Below are 18,376 nucleotides of genomic sequence, written 5' to 3' on the forward strand. Positions count from 1 at the left end.
AAATTACCAACTGACCCATTTGGTAACACAGAGACATAGTACTTTTTTTTCTTTCTTTTTATGCTGTACTCATCTGACATGATTAGAGAAATTCATAACCAGGCATTTAAATATACTTCTTGGTTATCCTCTCATAGCCTCGGAAAGTGAGTGGAGTAAACAGTTTTTTCTTTGTATTTCTGATAGAGGCACTATTTGGAGTCTAAAAAACAATTTTATAAGGAACTCTCAGTTTTGACATTTTTTTCAGTATCGGTAGAAAACCAGCTAGAATTTAGTAAAATGAAGTTTATTTTAAAAATATTGTTAGGAAGCTGCAGAGCTACTAATGAATGCTTCTTGGTAAGCTTGCAGTGTTAATTCTATATATGCTCCCTTCTGTGCTTCTGTTTTTGCAAAGACCTGTTTAAAAAAAAAAAAAGTTTTAAAATAGAGAATATACTATTGATAAAGTTCCTAGTGAAGTCCCAGTTTAAAAAATCCTCCACATTTCACAATATTTTTCTGATTACCAAACAATAAGCGTACTACATGGACAGAAAAACAGTATCACAGTTCAAGCAACCTAATTCCAAACACCAGAAGTTTCCAAACGTGACTGTCATTTTTCAGAAAAAAATTAAGAAAACCTGACACTGCTGGATCAAAATGAGAAGCATTAGGTTCAAGAGAAATCCAGAGGATGGAAGTTAGCAGTATGGTTTTTCACTTTAAAGAATAGGCTTTTCCTACTCTACCTATAATGTCACCACTGGTTGTTTTTATCCTCAGTAGGCTTTCTAACTGCTTTGCAGTAGCATAAAGTAATATTGGGACAGAAGCCAGATCCACAAATACATGTCTATTCTGAGCATTAGAAAAGATGAAAATCGTATGATGGTTTCCCCACATTCTGAAAAAAATTTCAACATTTACAGAGAAATCTGTGTAAGCCCATAGTTTTTGAGAGCTATACAGTTCCAAAATGAGAACGCACTACCCTCCCCACTTCTGGACAGGAATGTGACCAAACTGGCCGACATGTGCTCCAAAGAGCACAGGACCTGCCACCCACTATCTGAACTTCGTGGACTCCAGTGGCAGCTGTTTCTATTGTCCAGGCTGAAGAAGTAGGGGCTCTAATCACTCTGGTTTAAGACCACGAATCTGTGTGTGTTAGTCACTCAGGTGTGTGCTACTCTTCGCAACCCCCACGGGGTGTAGCCCTCTAGTCTCCTCTGTCCATGGGATTCTCCAAGTAAGAATTCTGGAGCAGGTTACCATTCCCTTCTCCAGGGTATCTTCCTGACCCAGAGATCGAACCCTATGATTTCTTCCCTCAATCACTACATGATAATGAATGTGAAAGAAGTCCCTTTACCTTAATTAACTGTAATCCCTCAGCAGCCTGCTCTTTGGCCTCTTGAGCTGACTGGCCATCAGGATGGAGGATGTGATAGAGCTGGACCAAGCTGGTGGCATCATCAACTCTGGAGGGAAAGGGTTTACTGTTAGAAAGGGTTTGTTGTTTTCACTTTCTTTTTACATATTTAACTTTATAGTTTTCTTCTTTGGCTTCACAATCCTATAAAAGTATATGCTGAACTTTATAAATTACATTTCAAACTTCCTTTGGGCCAGAAAAAAACCAACTTTTTTACAGCCTTCAGTTTCATATTTCCAAAGCATTTTCAGGAATACTGGCTAGTTCAGGTTTCACAGGGCAAGAGTCAATACAGGCGGGTACCCAGTTTATGAAAGTGAATATATTCAAAATGTGGCTGTATTCTTTCTGAAAGTGCAGCATCATTTCTCATAGAAACAGTGTTCTAACAGTGGATGATTTCCAGGCTGGCCCACATCACCAGCAGATAGTAATACAACTCAGAGGGTGGGTCTGTACCCTCCTCCCACATAAGCCAGAGGCTGGTGGGCATGGGGATGCTCAGTCCACTTGCCTTCAGGTGCACTAGCAGTGACATCTGCTGAGGAATTTTCATTGAGACTCTGAATTAGTGGATAAATGCCTCTGAGAGGCATCTACAAGTCCAAGGAAAGACTCCCAAGCCACCTGTCAATTCACAGGATCCCATTAGTTAAAAACCAGCATCCTAGGGAAGCAAATGTGAAATTATGCACTCTAGACAGAAGAGAATTCAGGTTCTCCCTCAGCAATCTGTCTCATGTCTTGTCACACAGCTACCCATAATGAAGCCAGAACAAGAGCTCAGTTCTTACAGTTTGTACTTAACCTTTTGAGAAAGCTATAGACAATTTTTATCAACATTGAAAGTTAGCCTTCCCCAAACTAAATAACCTCTATCCTCTCACACAGTCAATACCTTCCATTTGCCACCTCAAAGCCCTTCTAGAGTGGAGTGGGAGTGGGGTAAAGAATTTCTTAAGCCATGGTAACCTTAGAGAAATGCTCTGGGCTCATCCCAAAGCCTGTTCACCCTAAAGGTCATCTCTTGGTAAAACTGAGAAAACCAGAGCTGAGAAACCAAACTTTGCAGAGGAAAAATATTTGTTTAATGTTCATTATCAATCTGTTGTGTTTGTTGTACTCTAACAGTTCAACAAACGTGGCAACAAAAGATAACAGTCTCTTCAGAGCTAAGCATGTGAGTCCATAAAGAGCTTAACTGGGTTTCTGTATCTTGGTCACAGCAGGGCTTCTTTACGTTCATGCTACTGTATAATACCTGTTTCACGGAACGATTTAGCTTCACACCCAGCCTGTATTTGAAATTAAAAGCAGGTAAATCCGCATGTAAAAAAGATTTTAAAGCACCTCAATTCAAGACCAACTGCGGAACTTGAGTGTGAAATAAATCTGTGCAGAATTCTGGCATGGGCTCCATTTGCCAAGGATATGCACCCTCTGCTGTTTAACCTGGGATTTGCAGCAAACTGTCCTGCTGAGAATTCTCACAGGAAGTTTAAACTTAGGCAGAGCGGGAAAGGTTAAGTACTCAAAATTCCCTCCCATTATGCAAATGAATTGCTTCAGAAGTAAAGCTTACATGTGATAAGCATTACTATAATAACTTACGAGTACACCTTAATAAATAATTTTCAGTGAAATACATTCTGTGTTGCTCTAATTTCTTGCAAAAAATGTTAAATAATTTCAGAACATTTACAGCTGAGCAGCTTTAAATTCATTCACGGCTGATGCACCTAAAGGCAAGTCATTTTTGAACATGCTCATCATCACCAGCAGCCTCCTACTTACGTGGGATGAAGGCATATTTCTGCCCTCTGAATTGGATTACACGATTACACCACACATGCTGGTGAAGAGGGCTGGCCTGGAAATCATTTCCCATTATGAATGTTTCTACAAGAAATGATGCTATTTCCATGTGGACTTTCTTAAGACAATATGGAACTTTCTAGTTCCAAAGCCTTTGTGTGAATGGGTCAGACTACATGGAGGATAGATAGACTGAGTCAAAACTCCTTACATTCAAGGTGACAGTAATCACTAACCCTTCCTATGACCTTCTTACTACAGCCATGCTTGTTTCTTTTCCTTGCCATTTTGATCTTTAACTCAACCAATGGAAAGATACTCAAAAGACAATTTTCTCTTCAGTGTCATCACAAATCATAAAGTATTATCTCAGCTAGAAGGCAGGGCACACAGCAGTTGTGTACTAAAATACAATAGACATTCTTTGTTTTATTCAACTTTGAAAAAAACCTGTAACCTTTTTAACACCTTAAAAATCTTGCAAAAACAAGGAGGATCAAAAGCAGGAGTATTTTCATAAATGATGACTTTTACTGAAAAGCACCCAGCAGACCTTATGTCTATTTCTTTGCATTTCCTGTCTAATCCCCTTGTTCATTGGCAAGTTCACTGGTACCTAGAAGCATGAGCAAGGCTAGGGATAAGTCAACATCCAGGGTACACAACACAGGTCCAGAGTCATTTACTTTTTCAAAGAATCTAGCCATGTTTACATGACACAGAAGCGAAGACTGAGAAAACTGGGTTATACTGGAGAAACAAATCCATAAATAAACCGAACTAAGTGAAAGCTATCACTGGGCGTGCACATGTGCTCAGTCGCTTCAGTTGTGTCCAACTCTGAGACCCCCATGGACCGCAGCCCGCCAAGCTCTATCCATGGTACTCTCCAGACAAGAATACTGGAGTGAGTTGCCATGCCCTCCTCTAGGGGATTTTCCCACTCCTGGAATTGAACTCATCATGTCTCCTGTGTCTCCTACATTTTAGACAGATTCTTTACCACTGAGCTACAAGGGAAGCCCTTATCACTGGGCAGTACACTGTTATCACTGGAAAAATAACATAGATTAAATACAGGTTTGCCAACAACAAAGGTCCGTCTAGTCAAGGCTATGGTTTTTCCAGTGGTCATGTATGGATGTGAGAGTTGGACTATAAAGAAAGCTGAGCACTGAAGAATTGATGCTTTTTAACTGTGGTGTTGGAGAAGCCTCTTTAGAGTCCCTTGGACTGCAAGGAGATCCAACCAGTCCATCCTAAAGGAGATCAGTCCTGGGTGTTCATTGGAAGGACTGATGTTGAAGCTGAAACTCCAATACTTTGGCCACCTGATGCGAAGAGCTGACTCATTGGAAAAGACCCTGATGCTGGGAAAGATTGAAGGCAGGAGGAGAAGGAGATGACAGAGGATGAGATGGTTGGATGGCATCACCTACTGGACGGACGTGGGTTTGGGTGGACTCCCGGAGTTGGTGATGGACAGGGAGGCCTGGCATCCTGCAGTTCATGGGGTCGCAAAGAGTGGGACGCGACTGAATAACTGAACTGAACTGAAGTACAGGTTTACTGTAATGATAATCAGAATTTCTTTACTTACTAAGATCATACTTACAAATCTCTCTGAATCTGGTCAATCAATAAACCATCAATCTTTTTCTTATTTACAAAATACCAAGCCATTCCACCGAAGTGTCTTGTTGAACGTAACAGGTCATACTTTCCATATTTATCTATATCTTCATAGGTCTGATGATGAATCTATCCATACAAAATGCAATTTTTCAGAAACACAAAAATAAAAGTGAGCCAACATTACTGGATATACATCCACTAGCATGCGAGGTGTCCAAGAAAGTATTAGTAAACCAGGTCTCCTGATCCTGCATCCACTATCAATCATTAACTAGCAGGTATGATTAAGGACAGCTCACCACTGCAGAAGTGTGTGGAACCTGGAACAAGTCTGCCAGACATTTATAGCCAGATCAATTACTCTTCAGCAGCCATGCACTATATATGAAGCACCTATTATATATATGGACCACTGGAAATAATGGACTTCCACTTCTTTCCCCTATCCAATCAACTATCCCATTCCATCTTACTAATTAATATTCCTTCAGTTCTTCCGGACTGATTTTAAATGAGGACTCTGATGAGGGCATTCCTATATTAAAAAGGCTGCTGACTGAAGTCCAGATTCGTCAGCCTGGCGTCTGAGGTCACCTGTGATAGGGCCCCATCTATCTTTCTAGCTTAATCTTGAACCACTTCCCTAGGTATTCACCACATGTACAAGCAAAACAGATGACTGGCCATTTCTCAAGTCTATTTTGTGTCCTGCCTATTGTTCGTACTTTCCTCTCTACCTGAAATACCTCTCCATCCGCTTGCCACAATGTTCCCTATCCTCCTAGAGCCCTCTTAGGCCTTCCCTGAGAGCATGCTGCAGCCTTCTCTTAGCCCCTAACATCTTAGACCTATGGTGGTGATCATACTTCCCCACGATCTCTCCTGGACTGCAAGCTTCGACAAGGCTCCCTATCCTAGTTCATGTCGTCATCACCTGTACCTCCACAGTAACACCTTACACACAGAAGGTACTATATGATTATTAAATTGCAACATAAGACACATGCACTGCATTTTGGCAAACTTTAGTAAACAACTTTCCTGTACAATAAACTGAAGAAAAATCTTCTGCCATCAGGTTTGGGTACTAACTCTATCACTTAGCTGTGCAACTTTCAACGAGTTACTTAACTCTCTAAGCTTAAGTTCTCTCATCCTTAAGGGTTGTTGAAAGGATGAAAATATCTATTTGATGTACATCCAGCACTGGACAGGTGTTCAGGAATTTCCCTTTTCCTCCCCCTGTATTGAAGCTTATTACCTAACTCATTGTGTTGGACTAAAAAATCTTACTCATAACCATACTTACACCCATACTTTAGAAACTATATACTCACTTTGATATAGTCAGCAGAATCTGGCTCAAACTGGGCAACGCAGAGATTGAGGACATCAACATGCCGGTCCTGACTGTACATGGTCTAAACCCACATAGCAGAGTTGGAATTAGATGAGAAGAAAAGAAAGTGCCGGACACCTGTCCGGACACCATGACAGCCCTGCCCATCCACACACAGGCCACATCTGTGCCCAGCATGAGGGAGGCAGAAACCACACACAAACCACATGTCACACCTGAATTCAAATCCCAGCTAACCCAGTTACAAGACAAATGACCCCACCTATCATTAGAAATGCCTGTGTTTATCAAAGCAAAATACCCAGTAGCACCAGAGTCAGTTGGTTCAACAAAGAAATCATCACCACTGCCACTATGACCCCAAAGTCATCTTACCTGAAGATTTTCTTCCCTGAAAATTACTGGTGTTAAAACTCTACGGCCTTCTTTTGGGAAATAAATTTGAATCATGCGGTCCCGTTCTTCCCAAGAGGCTTTGCGTAGTGTGCCACTTGGTTCTCTGACAACAATAAAACGCTCCTGAAATAGAAAAGACAAGGATGAGTTTGTGAGGGCTGATTTTTAGTTCCAGTGTCCCACTACGCACCATTACAAGAATAATTTGCAATCAACAACACAAAATGCAATGGGCAAACAAAATGCAATCGTGTGTATTATTTCAATAGTAATTTTAAACCTCAGATTTGGCGAGATTTGATAATCATTGCAGTGCCTCTGACAATCAAAACTCTAATGAAAGTATTTACTAAATATGAACTACAGTCCTAAAGTGAGTTGAATACATAAAATGATTCAACTAAAAAAAGTTGAGATTCATCTAAATCCATTTCAGAAAAAAAAAGTGCTATAAACCTTTTTAAATTGTTTTCTTATCCTAAAGTCTCACCCAGATAAGACTTGACTGTTTTATGGTCCATGTCACACCTCTGCAATTCCTCATTCTGGCAAGAGACAAACGTGTCAGAGAGACTGACTGGTGCACCTGCCTCTGGTCTCTTCACTCTCTTAACTGCCAAATCCCAGGCCAAAGGATGCTTCTTTCACCCACTGGGTGAATTCCACCCACTGTCTGTACCACTCAACTGGCAATCTAATTTAACACAAGCAGCATTCTTGACACCTCTTAGATACTGTTAATTGTTTCAGAACTAGAAAAGGTCAGGAACTGTATATTAATTCTTTACAAAACCCAGAATGACTTACACAGAGTTTTGCAAACAGCTGATAAATGCTACACATCTGATTAATGGTTAAATTAACCAGATGGTAGTGACTCAACTCTTCAGAACTTTAATAAGAGTCTCTGAATGTGTTTTGAGCATAATATAATTAAAACTTTCATCAAGCACTGCAAACAGAGAAAAAAGAAGATGGTAAAGTAACACAATTGTTCCTCAAACGGATTTTGGCAATTTGAATTCCAAGTTCCTTTCTCCCTTTCAGGTTATAGAATGCTCCCATAACCAGCCTTCACAGCACTGCAAACGTATATTAAAATACTTCAAAAATTCTAATAAAATGAAACTCTGATCCCATTCATTATGTCAGATATACAGGTGACTGACACAGACATGGACACTGCTCACATTGTGTCTTCTAACCGTAATCAATATGATAAAAAGAGTATGGGGTGGTCCTTTTTTCAACCCTATCACTATTCAATACTCTACTGCAGTTTGTGGGCTGAAATGTAAATTACTCTTTTCACTCATTACTTGAAAAGGTTCAAACACAAAACTAATGTATTTTATTTTATAAGTGCTAGAATGGTTCTTTTGGAACTGCCAATCAAGGGAAGAGGAGCTAGACAATAAAAACTACAGCAGATGAAGTGGTGCCTAAAAATTATCTGGGCAAGTGTGATATTCTTACTGGAAATTCTGAAAAGTGAAAATCCTTTGGGAAGTCTGAGATTTGGGGGCATCAGCAAGCATTTCCATCTTCTCAAAAAGACAGCTTTTTGATGTCAATCTAGCTTGGGCAGAATCATTTTGCAATTAGACATAAACTTACCCGATGTGGTATGCTGTATGATATATCAGTAAACACATATTTGGCTGTTTCGGTTCCTTCCAAAATCTTATCTTCGGCTAACACATCATTTATTGGTGTTCGCTCTTCCAGAACTGGTGGCATTTTTAATCGGACTTTAGCTGCTTCAATCGCCTGTCTTGTGGCCTAATAATGAAATAAAATATATCTTAGGGAAAGCCACAGGTTACAGACCAAAAGGATCATCTGACAAAAGCAGATACTAATAAAAAAAAGTGCTAAAGACTGCAGACAGAAGCTGTAGGCACAAATAAGTGAGTGAAAAGCCAATTTTGGGCTCCTGGGCCCTGGCCTTTGTCTCTGTATGAAAGCACCAGTCACAGGCTCAACCACTCTCAAAACAGCAAAGGGAGGCTCTGAGACAGAGCCAAGCCACAAGAGCCACCCAAAACAGAACAGAGGACTTCACTTACTAGGTGCTTACTATGTTCCAGATATTGCTCAAATACTCTGAGTGCATCTGGCTCGTTTAATGCCACAACTACCCTATGAGCTAAGCGTTACTGTTTAGAGGTCATTTTATGAGAGAGAAAATAGAGGCACACAAATGTTATGTAAACTGCTAAGAAGCTGCAGCACTACAATTTGACCCTGGCAGTTTAACTCCAGAGCCCATGCCCTTAACCACTGAGCACAGTGCTCCGTGCCATACCGCTGACAGTGGTTACCTCTGAGAGATGAGAGAGGCCTTTCACTCTTCATGTGCTATATACTTTTCGGTATTTGAACTCTGCTATGGCTCTCAATGATTTTTGAGTTGAAAGAAAAGCAACAATATCTCACATATTCATACATGAAAGGGTTCTCCACAAAGCACTCAATACCCATGACTGCAGGAGGGCACCTGCCTGGAACAGAATACTGTTCAGAAGGATCTCACAATCTCACCAAGCCTCAGCCTTAAAGCAGCTCACAACAAATGTTTCTGCAGGAAGGAGGCTGGAGCAGGGAGGACAGAGGAAGGATGCTGGGCTGGTTTTGGAGCAGAGGTGGTTCCGCCTGATAGCCAGACCTGAACCATATGTGCAGTCTGTCTAATTCTGGCAATCTTCCCTACTCCTCTCTGCCAGACTGCACAAGTTTCTTTTCTCAGTTCTGTGCCTGGAACTCCCCCTCATTAGTACCTGTAGAAAAGCAACTATCAGTGTTAAGAGTGCCACTTATACACTTTTATTTTGGCTTCAAAAAAAAAAAAAGAAAAGCAACTATCAGAATCTGGAGGGACCCTGAAATTTTTGTTTAATCTTTTAAAGAAAGATATTCTACCAATATTCCTGCATTCACATACCTCTTCCAACTGTGCCTGGGTCATTAGCTTGTAAGTTGGTGGCTTCGTTTCTTGTATTGCTGGCTTAAAAATCTTCAGTAAATCCAAGCCTGTCATCTTGATGAGTATGCTTTGGACTTCCTCATCCATAAAAGTAGGTTTCTTGATCTTTGGGCTACCAGATTCTGTTAAATAAATTTTAGTAAATGAGATGGCAAAAATGACAAGACAACAAGACATCTAAACGGAAAAAGTCAATGATAAAAATGATTAACACCATGTCTACCTCAGTATGCATAATGCTAATACCTACAAGATTCACTCATTCATTCATTCATTTAAAATTTACTGGGCATTCACGATGATCAAGATACAGTTTCTGCCAAAAAGGTACTCAAAATCTAGTGAAGGAAGCAACAGGAAAAAAGTAGTTAATGCAATATTAATGACAATAACAGTTACTGCCAACCAAAGAATTGTTTCCTATCTGACAGGAGTTACACATATTTTCAGGAATGCTTACAACAAGCCACAAAGTATGTAGTGATATCCCAGTTTTGTATATGAGGATACTGGAGCCTTGCTAAAGACAATTAGCTATTAAATGGTATACCTAGGATTTAAACCAAAATTTGTCTGATTCTAGAACCTAGATCAATTTCAATTTACCATCATGTTCCTCAGAGTTAAGTGCTACATACAAGGGAGGTACAGGGGGTTGTGTGATAACAGAGACTGAAACTAAACTTAGCCTGGGAGCAGAGAAAGGCATGGTAGAGTCAAAGAATGCTTCCCAGGGGCCCTGAATAGGGCAGAGAAAAAAAAGGGAAGGAAATTCTAGGCTGAGGGGTTCCAGTTAGGAAAGAGAGGCCTGGATCACTCGACACGATACTGAAAAGGCCATGTGATGCTACGGAAGAAAGCTGGACAGGAGCAGAGATGCAGATCTCAGCTCTGCCCGTCGTATTATGCCTATCCCTCTGCCCAACCTCCATTTCCATTGTGGGTGGGGGAAGCCATTCCTTCCCAACCACCTTTTCCTCTGCTGGTCCTATAAATGCTGGGGTCCCAGAGGATTCTGAACTACATTCTTCTTCTCTCCTTTCTCACATTCTTGATGGATTATCTCCTAACCTTCTGTAACTATTAATTACCTAGAAACTCTAAAAGCTGAATCTCCAGCCAGATCATCTTCCATCCAACTACCCAACAAACATCTCACATGTACTTCAATACTGCCAAAGCAGAACTCGTAACTTCTCTTCTGCCACAAACCTGCTTCCCCTCCTATCCTTAGCACCATCCAATAGGTCACGTGGGCCAGAAACCTACAGTCATTCTTGACTTCCCCACTACCCTCCACATCTAGCCAATAGCATCAGTAATAAAAACGGTCATGTTAACAGCTAACATCTGTTAGATATTTACTATGTGCCAATACTGACTAATACTTTTACATACTTGATACATTTAATCCTCATAACAACCCTGTAAATACTATGATTAGTCCCATTTTTACAAAAGGACACTGACACAAATCAATTGCCTGTTACATCTTATAAATTAGTCTTTAACTCTCTATTTCCCACTGCCACTACCCTAGTCAAGGCCATCCTATCTCTTGCCTCAGCCTTCTAACCTGTCTCCTTGCCTCCATTCTGACCATTCTCCACAGATCAATCAGTCATCTATTAAATATGTAATCCAAACAACAGAAAAGATTAACAAAATAAAGAGGTGGTTCTTTGAAAACATAAACAAAACTGACAAACCTTTAGCTAGACCAAGGGAAAAAGTGGACCCAAACTAACAAAATTATAACTAAAAAAGACATTACAACTGATACTACAGAATTACAAAGGATCATAAAGGGCTACTATGAGTAACAATATGCCAGCAAATTGGACAACCTAGAAGAAATGGAAAAATTCTTAGAAACATACAATCGACCAAGACTAAATCAGGAAGTAATAGAAAATCAAAGCAGACCAATTACTACTAAGAAGACTGAATCAATAATTAAAAATCCTCCAGTGAAAACAGGCTCAGGACCAAATGGTTTCACAGGAGACTTATCAAATGTTTAAAGACAAATTATGCCCATCCTTCTCAAACTCTTCCAAAAAACTGAAGAGCAGGAAGCACTCCCAAACTCTTAAGGCCAGCATTATCCTGATACTGAAATCAATAAAGGATACTAACAGAAATCTACAGGCCAATATCCCTGATGAATACAGATGCAAAAATTCTCAGTAATTACTAGCAAACAGATTCAGCAGAACGTTAAAAAGGTTGTTCACCATGATCAAATAAGATTTGGGATGCAAATACGGCTCAACATACTAAACCAATCAACATGAAACATTTTCATAGAAAGAAGGAAGATGATTTGATAGATGCAAAAAAGCATGTGACAAAATTAATGATTTTAAACTTCTAACAAATTAGGTATAAATGGAACACAACCTCAACACAATAAAGACCATAAATGACAAACACACTGCTAACATACTCAGTGAGGAAAGGTTGACAGTCTTTTCTCCAAGAACAGAAACAAGACAGGGCTGCCCACTCTCACCACTCCTATACAGCCCAGTACTGGAAGTTCTAGTCTGAGTACTCAGCCAAGAAAAAGAAATAAAAGGCATCAGAATTGAAAAGGAGTAAAATTGTCTCTCTGCAGCAGACAACATGATGTTATCTATAAAAATCCTAAAGACTCCATCAGTAAACTATTAGATCAACAAATTCAGCAAAGTTGCAAGATACAAAATCACTATCCCAAAACCAATACCATTTCTATACACTAACAACAAATTACCTGAAAAAGTAATAAAGTACCAAATACATTATAATATTTAGTACTAAATTTAACCAAGGAGGTGAAAGATTGCTTTGCTGAAAACCACAAAACGATGATGAAAGAAATCAAACATATACTAAGTGGGCAGGTACTGTGTTCATGGATTAGAGAATTAATATCATTAAAATGTCCATACTACCCAAAGCTATCTACAGATTCAATGCAACCCCTATCGAGAGTTCAACAGCATTTTTTACAGAAGTGGAAAAAAAACAATCGACAAATCTGTATGGAATCAAAATCACAAGAGATCCTGTGATTGCCAAACCAATCCTAAGAACAAAGCAGGAGGCATCACACTTCCGACTTCAAGCCATTAACATGTAATCAAAACAGTATGGTCCTGGCATAAAAAAAGACACACAGACCAAGAGAACAGAGAGTGCAGAAATAAACTCATGTATATACAGCCAACTAATAATTGAAACTGTGTCCCGAGTAGACTTTGTGCTCTCCCAAGGCGACAACCCTGTCTTGTACTGGTCTCTGGCACCGAAGGTCTCTTACAGTGCCTAATACACAATAGCGCTCAGCACTACATCTCACCTCAGACAACCTCACCCATTCCCCCCAGCTTCTGTTAACATTTTTACTCCAATGTTTCTCGCCTTATATGTAACTACTTATCTGACACCTCCACTTGAATTTCAAAGGCATTTCAAATTTCAAATTTAATGCATCCAAAACAGATGTTTAATTCCACTCCCCTTCCCATCTCCTTACCTCATCCGCTACTGCCGTTTCCCTCACTTCTCCTCCTCTCATTCCCTTCTAAAACACTGTCTTATAATTACTTTTCTCTCTCCAGGTACAAATAGGGCTTACTCTCCACTCAACTGCTCAGGCCAGAAACCTGAGAAATATTAATAATACTGATTTCTCCTTTTATATCCAGATTCACAGTTATAACCAACCTCATCAATCCTACCTCCAAAATGGGTTCCCAAACTACCTGGGTTCAGTCTCATTTCTGGACTTCTGCTTAGGTTGTTTCCTGCACTTGAAATGTTTCTTGTTTTCTCAACACGATTAACCAAGTTTCAACTGTGATCACATTTTCGAGCTCCCCTGCCCTTCCAGCCTAGTTTGAGTGCCACTCTTCTCTCCATTGGAGAAGGAAATGGCAACCCACTCCAGTATCCTTGCCACGGACATAGGAGCCTGGCAGACTACAGTCCATTCGGGCGGATATAGTCGGACACGACTGAGCGACTATCATTCACTCACTCCTCTATCCCCAATCACAGTCCTGGTCACACTGCACTGCCTCTTCCCACTGGACCACGACTTCCCTCAAGCAAAAACCCGCGTCAGTCTTAACCCCTAAACTTAGCTTGGTGCTCTACGAAGAGCGGAGCTCAAGCAGTGCTTGAAACATTTCAAGTTCAGGAAAAATCACCGTCCGAGCCGGTGCGTACAGGAGAGAGCCGCCCGGGTCTAAGGGCGCGCCACGGGAAGAACCGGGGCCCCCGCGTGGGTCTCGTCATCAGAAGGGCTATGGATCTCCCAGAACGCCCCAGGGGACGCCTAGCAGGTCACTCACCGGGCTCGGAACAGAGCCCACGGCATGGCGTTCCCGCCCCGCAGACCCCGGGCAGAGGCTGGAACAGGTCGCCGGGCCGGGGCCGAGCGCGGGCCCGGAAATAGACTCGCCCAGAACCCCGAGAACTTGCACGGAGATTCCACAACGATAAAGACACTCTGAGAGTCGCCATGATTATCCGGGCCACTTACGCCGGAAACGGCTGAGAAAGATGCTGGGTCTCACGCGGTTCGCACGGCACCCTGGGAAATGTAGTCTGGATGAAGGAGGAGGAGGAAGCGACGCAATTCCTATTCATGAAACAGTAAACTTGTTTAAAAATAGATTGTTTCTTGTAAACAGCTTGTTCACACGTAAAAGGTGTTTATATGCTCTTTTTTCTGGACCTTTCCTTTCTTTCCATGGCTCTAAATAACAAATTCCCACTTCCAGCCCAAACCTTTTCTCCCAGCCCCAGGTTTAAATTCAACTGCCTAAGCATCCTACTTCTCCATTCAAACTTCTCACGCCCCCAACCCCGCCCCCACCCTGCCCCACTACTCCGGACAAATAACACCTGATTGTAGACCCCGATTGCCGTGGCACCTATCAGTTCAGTTCAGTTCAGTGGCTCAGTCGTGTCCGACTCTTTGCGACCCCATGAATTGCAGCACGCCAGGCCTCCATCAACTCCCGGAGTTCACTCAGACTCACGTCCATCGAGTCGGTGATGCCATTCAACCATCTCATCCTCTGTCGTCCCCTTCTCCTGCCCCCAATTCCTCCCAGCATCAAAGTCTTTTCCAATGAGTCAACTCTTCGCATGAGGTGCCCAAAGTACTGGAGTTTCAGCTTTAGCATCACTCCTTCCAAAGAAATCCCAGGGTTGATCTCCTTCAGAACGGACTGGTTGGATCTCCTTGCAGTCCGAGGGACTCTCAAGAGTCTTCAACACCACAGTTCAAAAGCATCGGTTCTTTGGCACTCAGCTTTCTTCACAGTCCAACTCTCACATCCATACATGACCACTGGAAAAACCATAGCCTTGACTAGACGGACCTTTGTTGGCAAAGTAATGTCTCTGCTTTTCAATATGGCACCTATCATTCCCCTTCAACTCACACACCTTTTTCTGTCTCAGAATCTTAAGTCTCTTTTGCAGCCCTTTTCTCAATTTGTGCTCAACTGTTTTGCTCATTTATCTGCTTGCTTATTTTTCTCATGCCATGAAATCAATGACATTATATATTGTGTTATAAGATCACCTAGCCTGGTACATATGCACACAGCAAACATTGGTTGAATAAATGACTAAATGAAGGATTAGAGGATCCTGTTATGTTCTTCTCAGTCGTCCAGGATGTGTAGGTTTTATCCTCCCCTAGACTGGTTCCTGTGCTAACTTACTCCCAACATCTGACTAAAAAGAGGTGTTAAGTAAATGACTATTTGAATTGTGCTAGACAGATAAACTCATCTTATAACCTCACCTCACCATTGCCCAGTTAAAAGCTCTGTTTATGAACTCATACCCTATTTGGGCAGGGAAAGAGAGAGCCCTAGGCTTGATGCTGTATTCAGGCATGACTGCTGCCCAATACGTCTCAACACTTCCTCTCACACCTACAAGATAAAAGGTGTCAGGGTGTGCTAGTGGGATGCATGCAAGTGTCTCCCAGTCATGTCCTTTCTCTGAGAATATTCCACCTACTTTCCCAGAGGATAGGCTTCTGTGGTTGTGTTTGTCTTATTAACATCCTCCTAGATAAAACTGATTGGACAATGAGTAGACACCTAATGCAGGAGAAATGACTCATTGGATGTTGCATTAGTTCCCTATAGCTTCTGTAGCAAATTATGACAAATTTGGTTACTTAAAACAACAGAAATCATCTCACAGTTCTGGATACAAGTCATCTAAAATCAGTATCACTCAGCTAGGTCAAAGTATTAGCAGAGCTGTGCCCCTTTCGGAGGCTCCAGGGGAAAACCTGTCTCTCAGATTCTTGTGACTGTGAACACTCCTTGGTTTATGGCTGCATCACTATAATCTCTGCTTCACTGCACCTTCTGTTCTGTCTGTGTCCAACTGCATTTTACCTCACTCTGTAAGGTTATATATATGATTGCATTTAGGGCCCACCCAGATAATCCAGGATAATCTCTCCATCTTCAAATGCTTAATCATTTTTGCAAAGATCCTGTTTCCATATGACATTCATAGGTTACAGGAACTAGGAAATAAATATCCATTCAGGAGGAAGAACATTTTCAGGAAGAACATTTTCAGCTGACCCCAGCTGTCCAGGCACCAAGCAGATTTTATCTCAATATTTCAAACTCAGAAACACAGTTGATAGCAGAAGCTTAAAATGGGTAACTGTTTAGAAAGGTTTGGAGCAGACTTTTCCAGCATTATGCTCACTAATCAACAAGCAGAGAGAATGCGTCTCAGAGAAAGGCAGGAAAGGGATCAGAAACATAAATGGCAAACTAGGGTGCTTGAGAAAGAGAGGGAGGGAGAGGTGTGCTATCTTGCCCAGAGATGCTCCCACCTTCCTGTATTAACCTCCTTTTCTTGGGCTACACTAAATTACTGATGAGATTACCAAGATTCTTAATTTCAGCTGTAACCTTGGGCAAATGCCCACATCTTTCAGAGCCTCAGTCTCTCACCTGAAAACTGGGTATGATGATAGTACTTATCTTGCAGACTCTGAGGACAAAGTACTTTCAGGATCTAATGCCTGGTGTTTCCAAAGGGGGTGCAAGAAGGTCATGTGGCAGCAAGTTGGTGGCTTTCTGAAGATCTTCACAAGGAAAGCTTTACAGCATTATATGGTTATCAGTTAAGATTCTCTGGTTGCAAATGACAGAAATCTTTCTTACAAAACAGAGACAGAAGTGATGGGAAGGATGCTTAATATCTCACAGAGTTAAAGAGAAAGCTGAACAGCCAAGCCTCAAGAAAGACTTGAAGGATGGAAGCTCCAGCATCCTCAAAGGCAAGAACTTAAGAGAAATTGCTTCAGGATGTCAGAATGACTTGATTCCAACTCAGTTGGCCCTCTGAATCCACGGATTACAAATCCACAGGTTCAACCAACTGTATATCGAAAATATTAAAATAAACAATATTTTTTAAAGTTCCATAAAGCAAAGCTTGAATCTGCCACATGTCAGCAAATATTTACATATCATTTACATTGTATTTACAACTATTTATATAGCTTTGGACAGCAAGGAGATCCAACCAGTTAATCCTAAAGGAAATCAACCCTGAATATGCATTGGAAGGACCGAAGCTGAAGCTGAAACTCCAATACTTTGGCCACCTGATGCAAAGAGTCAACTCACTGGAAAAGACCCTGATGCTGGGAAAGACTGAGGGCAGAAGGAGAAGGGGGTGACAGAGGATGAGACGGTTGGATGGCACCATCAATTCAGTGGACATGAATTTGAGCAAACTATGGAAGATAGTGAAGGACAGGGAAGCCTGGTGTGCTGCAGTCCATGGGGTCACAAAGAGTTGGACACAACTTAGCACAATACACAACAACAACAATATAGGATTTACAGTGTGTCAGGTATTGTAAGTAATCTACAGATGATTTAAACTGTAAGTGAGAGTGTGTGTATATTATAAGCAAACAGTATGCCATTTTATGTAAGAGACTGGAGCATCCTTATATTTTGGTGTCTGAGAGAACCAGAACCAGCCCTCTGTGGATCTTGAGGGATGACTCTACATGCTTCCCACTAAATTCAAGTTCCTGGTGAGAAAAGCAGATTGCCCTGGTGGGGCTCTGTTTACTTGGAAACAGGAAGTTGATCCTCTGACAGTTCCAAGACAATGTGGCTGCATCTAGTAGTAGGATTCATCAGGTAAAATACGAGAGAGGGATCACCAGCTCTGTGGAGCAAGAATGAGTCCTATTATTTGTAAAGCAAAAGTATAGTGATGTTTCAATTACTCAATTGTGATTTTACAAGGTCTGAACTTTTCATTATTTCTCTAAAGGGACTAGGATTTTGCCCTGGTCTTTTAGAATACTTCAAGATAAGGGTGTGAGGATAGATGTCAGGGAGAGGGATGACAGAGACTGAAGGAGAAGGGTAACAGTTTGGACAACCCAAGAACCCTTTCAATCTTCAGCAACACCCTTGCAACTTCCACATAATCTTCAAAACCCTATCTTTGAAGTTGTCCCTAAGGGGCACATGTGCCCCCATTTTTATCCTCACCCAGAATGTTTTCCCCTGCTCCTGTTCAAGGTCCAAATCTCCAAAAGGTTCCCACACACAAAAATTCCAAGGCCAAAGCCCCGCTGTGCACTGAGAAGGAACCATTAGCAAGGAAAAGAGTAAAGTGAGAAGAGGTACATGATGATGGGAGGTTCCCAAAGAAGCTGCAGCAAATAAGGTCTAAGTAGGGACAA

The 18,376-nt window shown here is 41.3% G+C and overlaps 1 protein-coding gene across 1 annotated transcript; it reads right to left on the bottom strand.

The window, feature by feature from the left end:
- Nucleotides 1–257: 257 nt before the first annotated feature.
- Nucleotides 258–14,130, bottom strand: MRPS22 (mitochondrial ribosomal protein S22). The gene is made up of 8 exons (XM_052636992.1): nt 13,959–14,130; nt 9,574–9,737; nt 8,247–8,411; nt 6,609–6,752; nt 6,211–6,294; nt 4,854–4,999; nt 1,361–1,469; nt 258–402 (listed from the first exon to the last, which is right to left on the bottom strand). Exons 1-8 carry the CDS (start codon nt 14,128–14,130, stop codon nt 307–309), a joined length of 1,080 nt encoding a protein of 359 aa, XP_052492952.1. The 3' UTR covers nt 258–306.
- Between the last annotated feature and the right edge of the window lie 4,246 nt (nt 14,131–18,376).

Source organism: Budorcas taxicolor, chromosome 1 (assembly GCF_023091745.1).
Source record: "Budorcas taxicolor isolate Tak-1 chromosome 1, Takin1.1, whole genome shotgun sequence".
In the NCBI taxonomy this organism is placed as follows: domain Eukaryota; kingdom Metazoa; phylum Chordata; class Mammalia; order Artiodactyla; family Bovidae; genus Budorcas; species Budorcas taxicolor.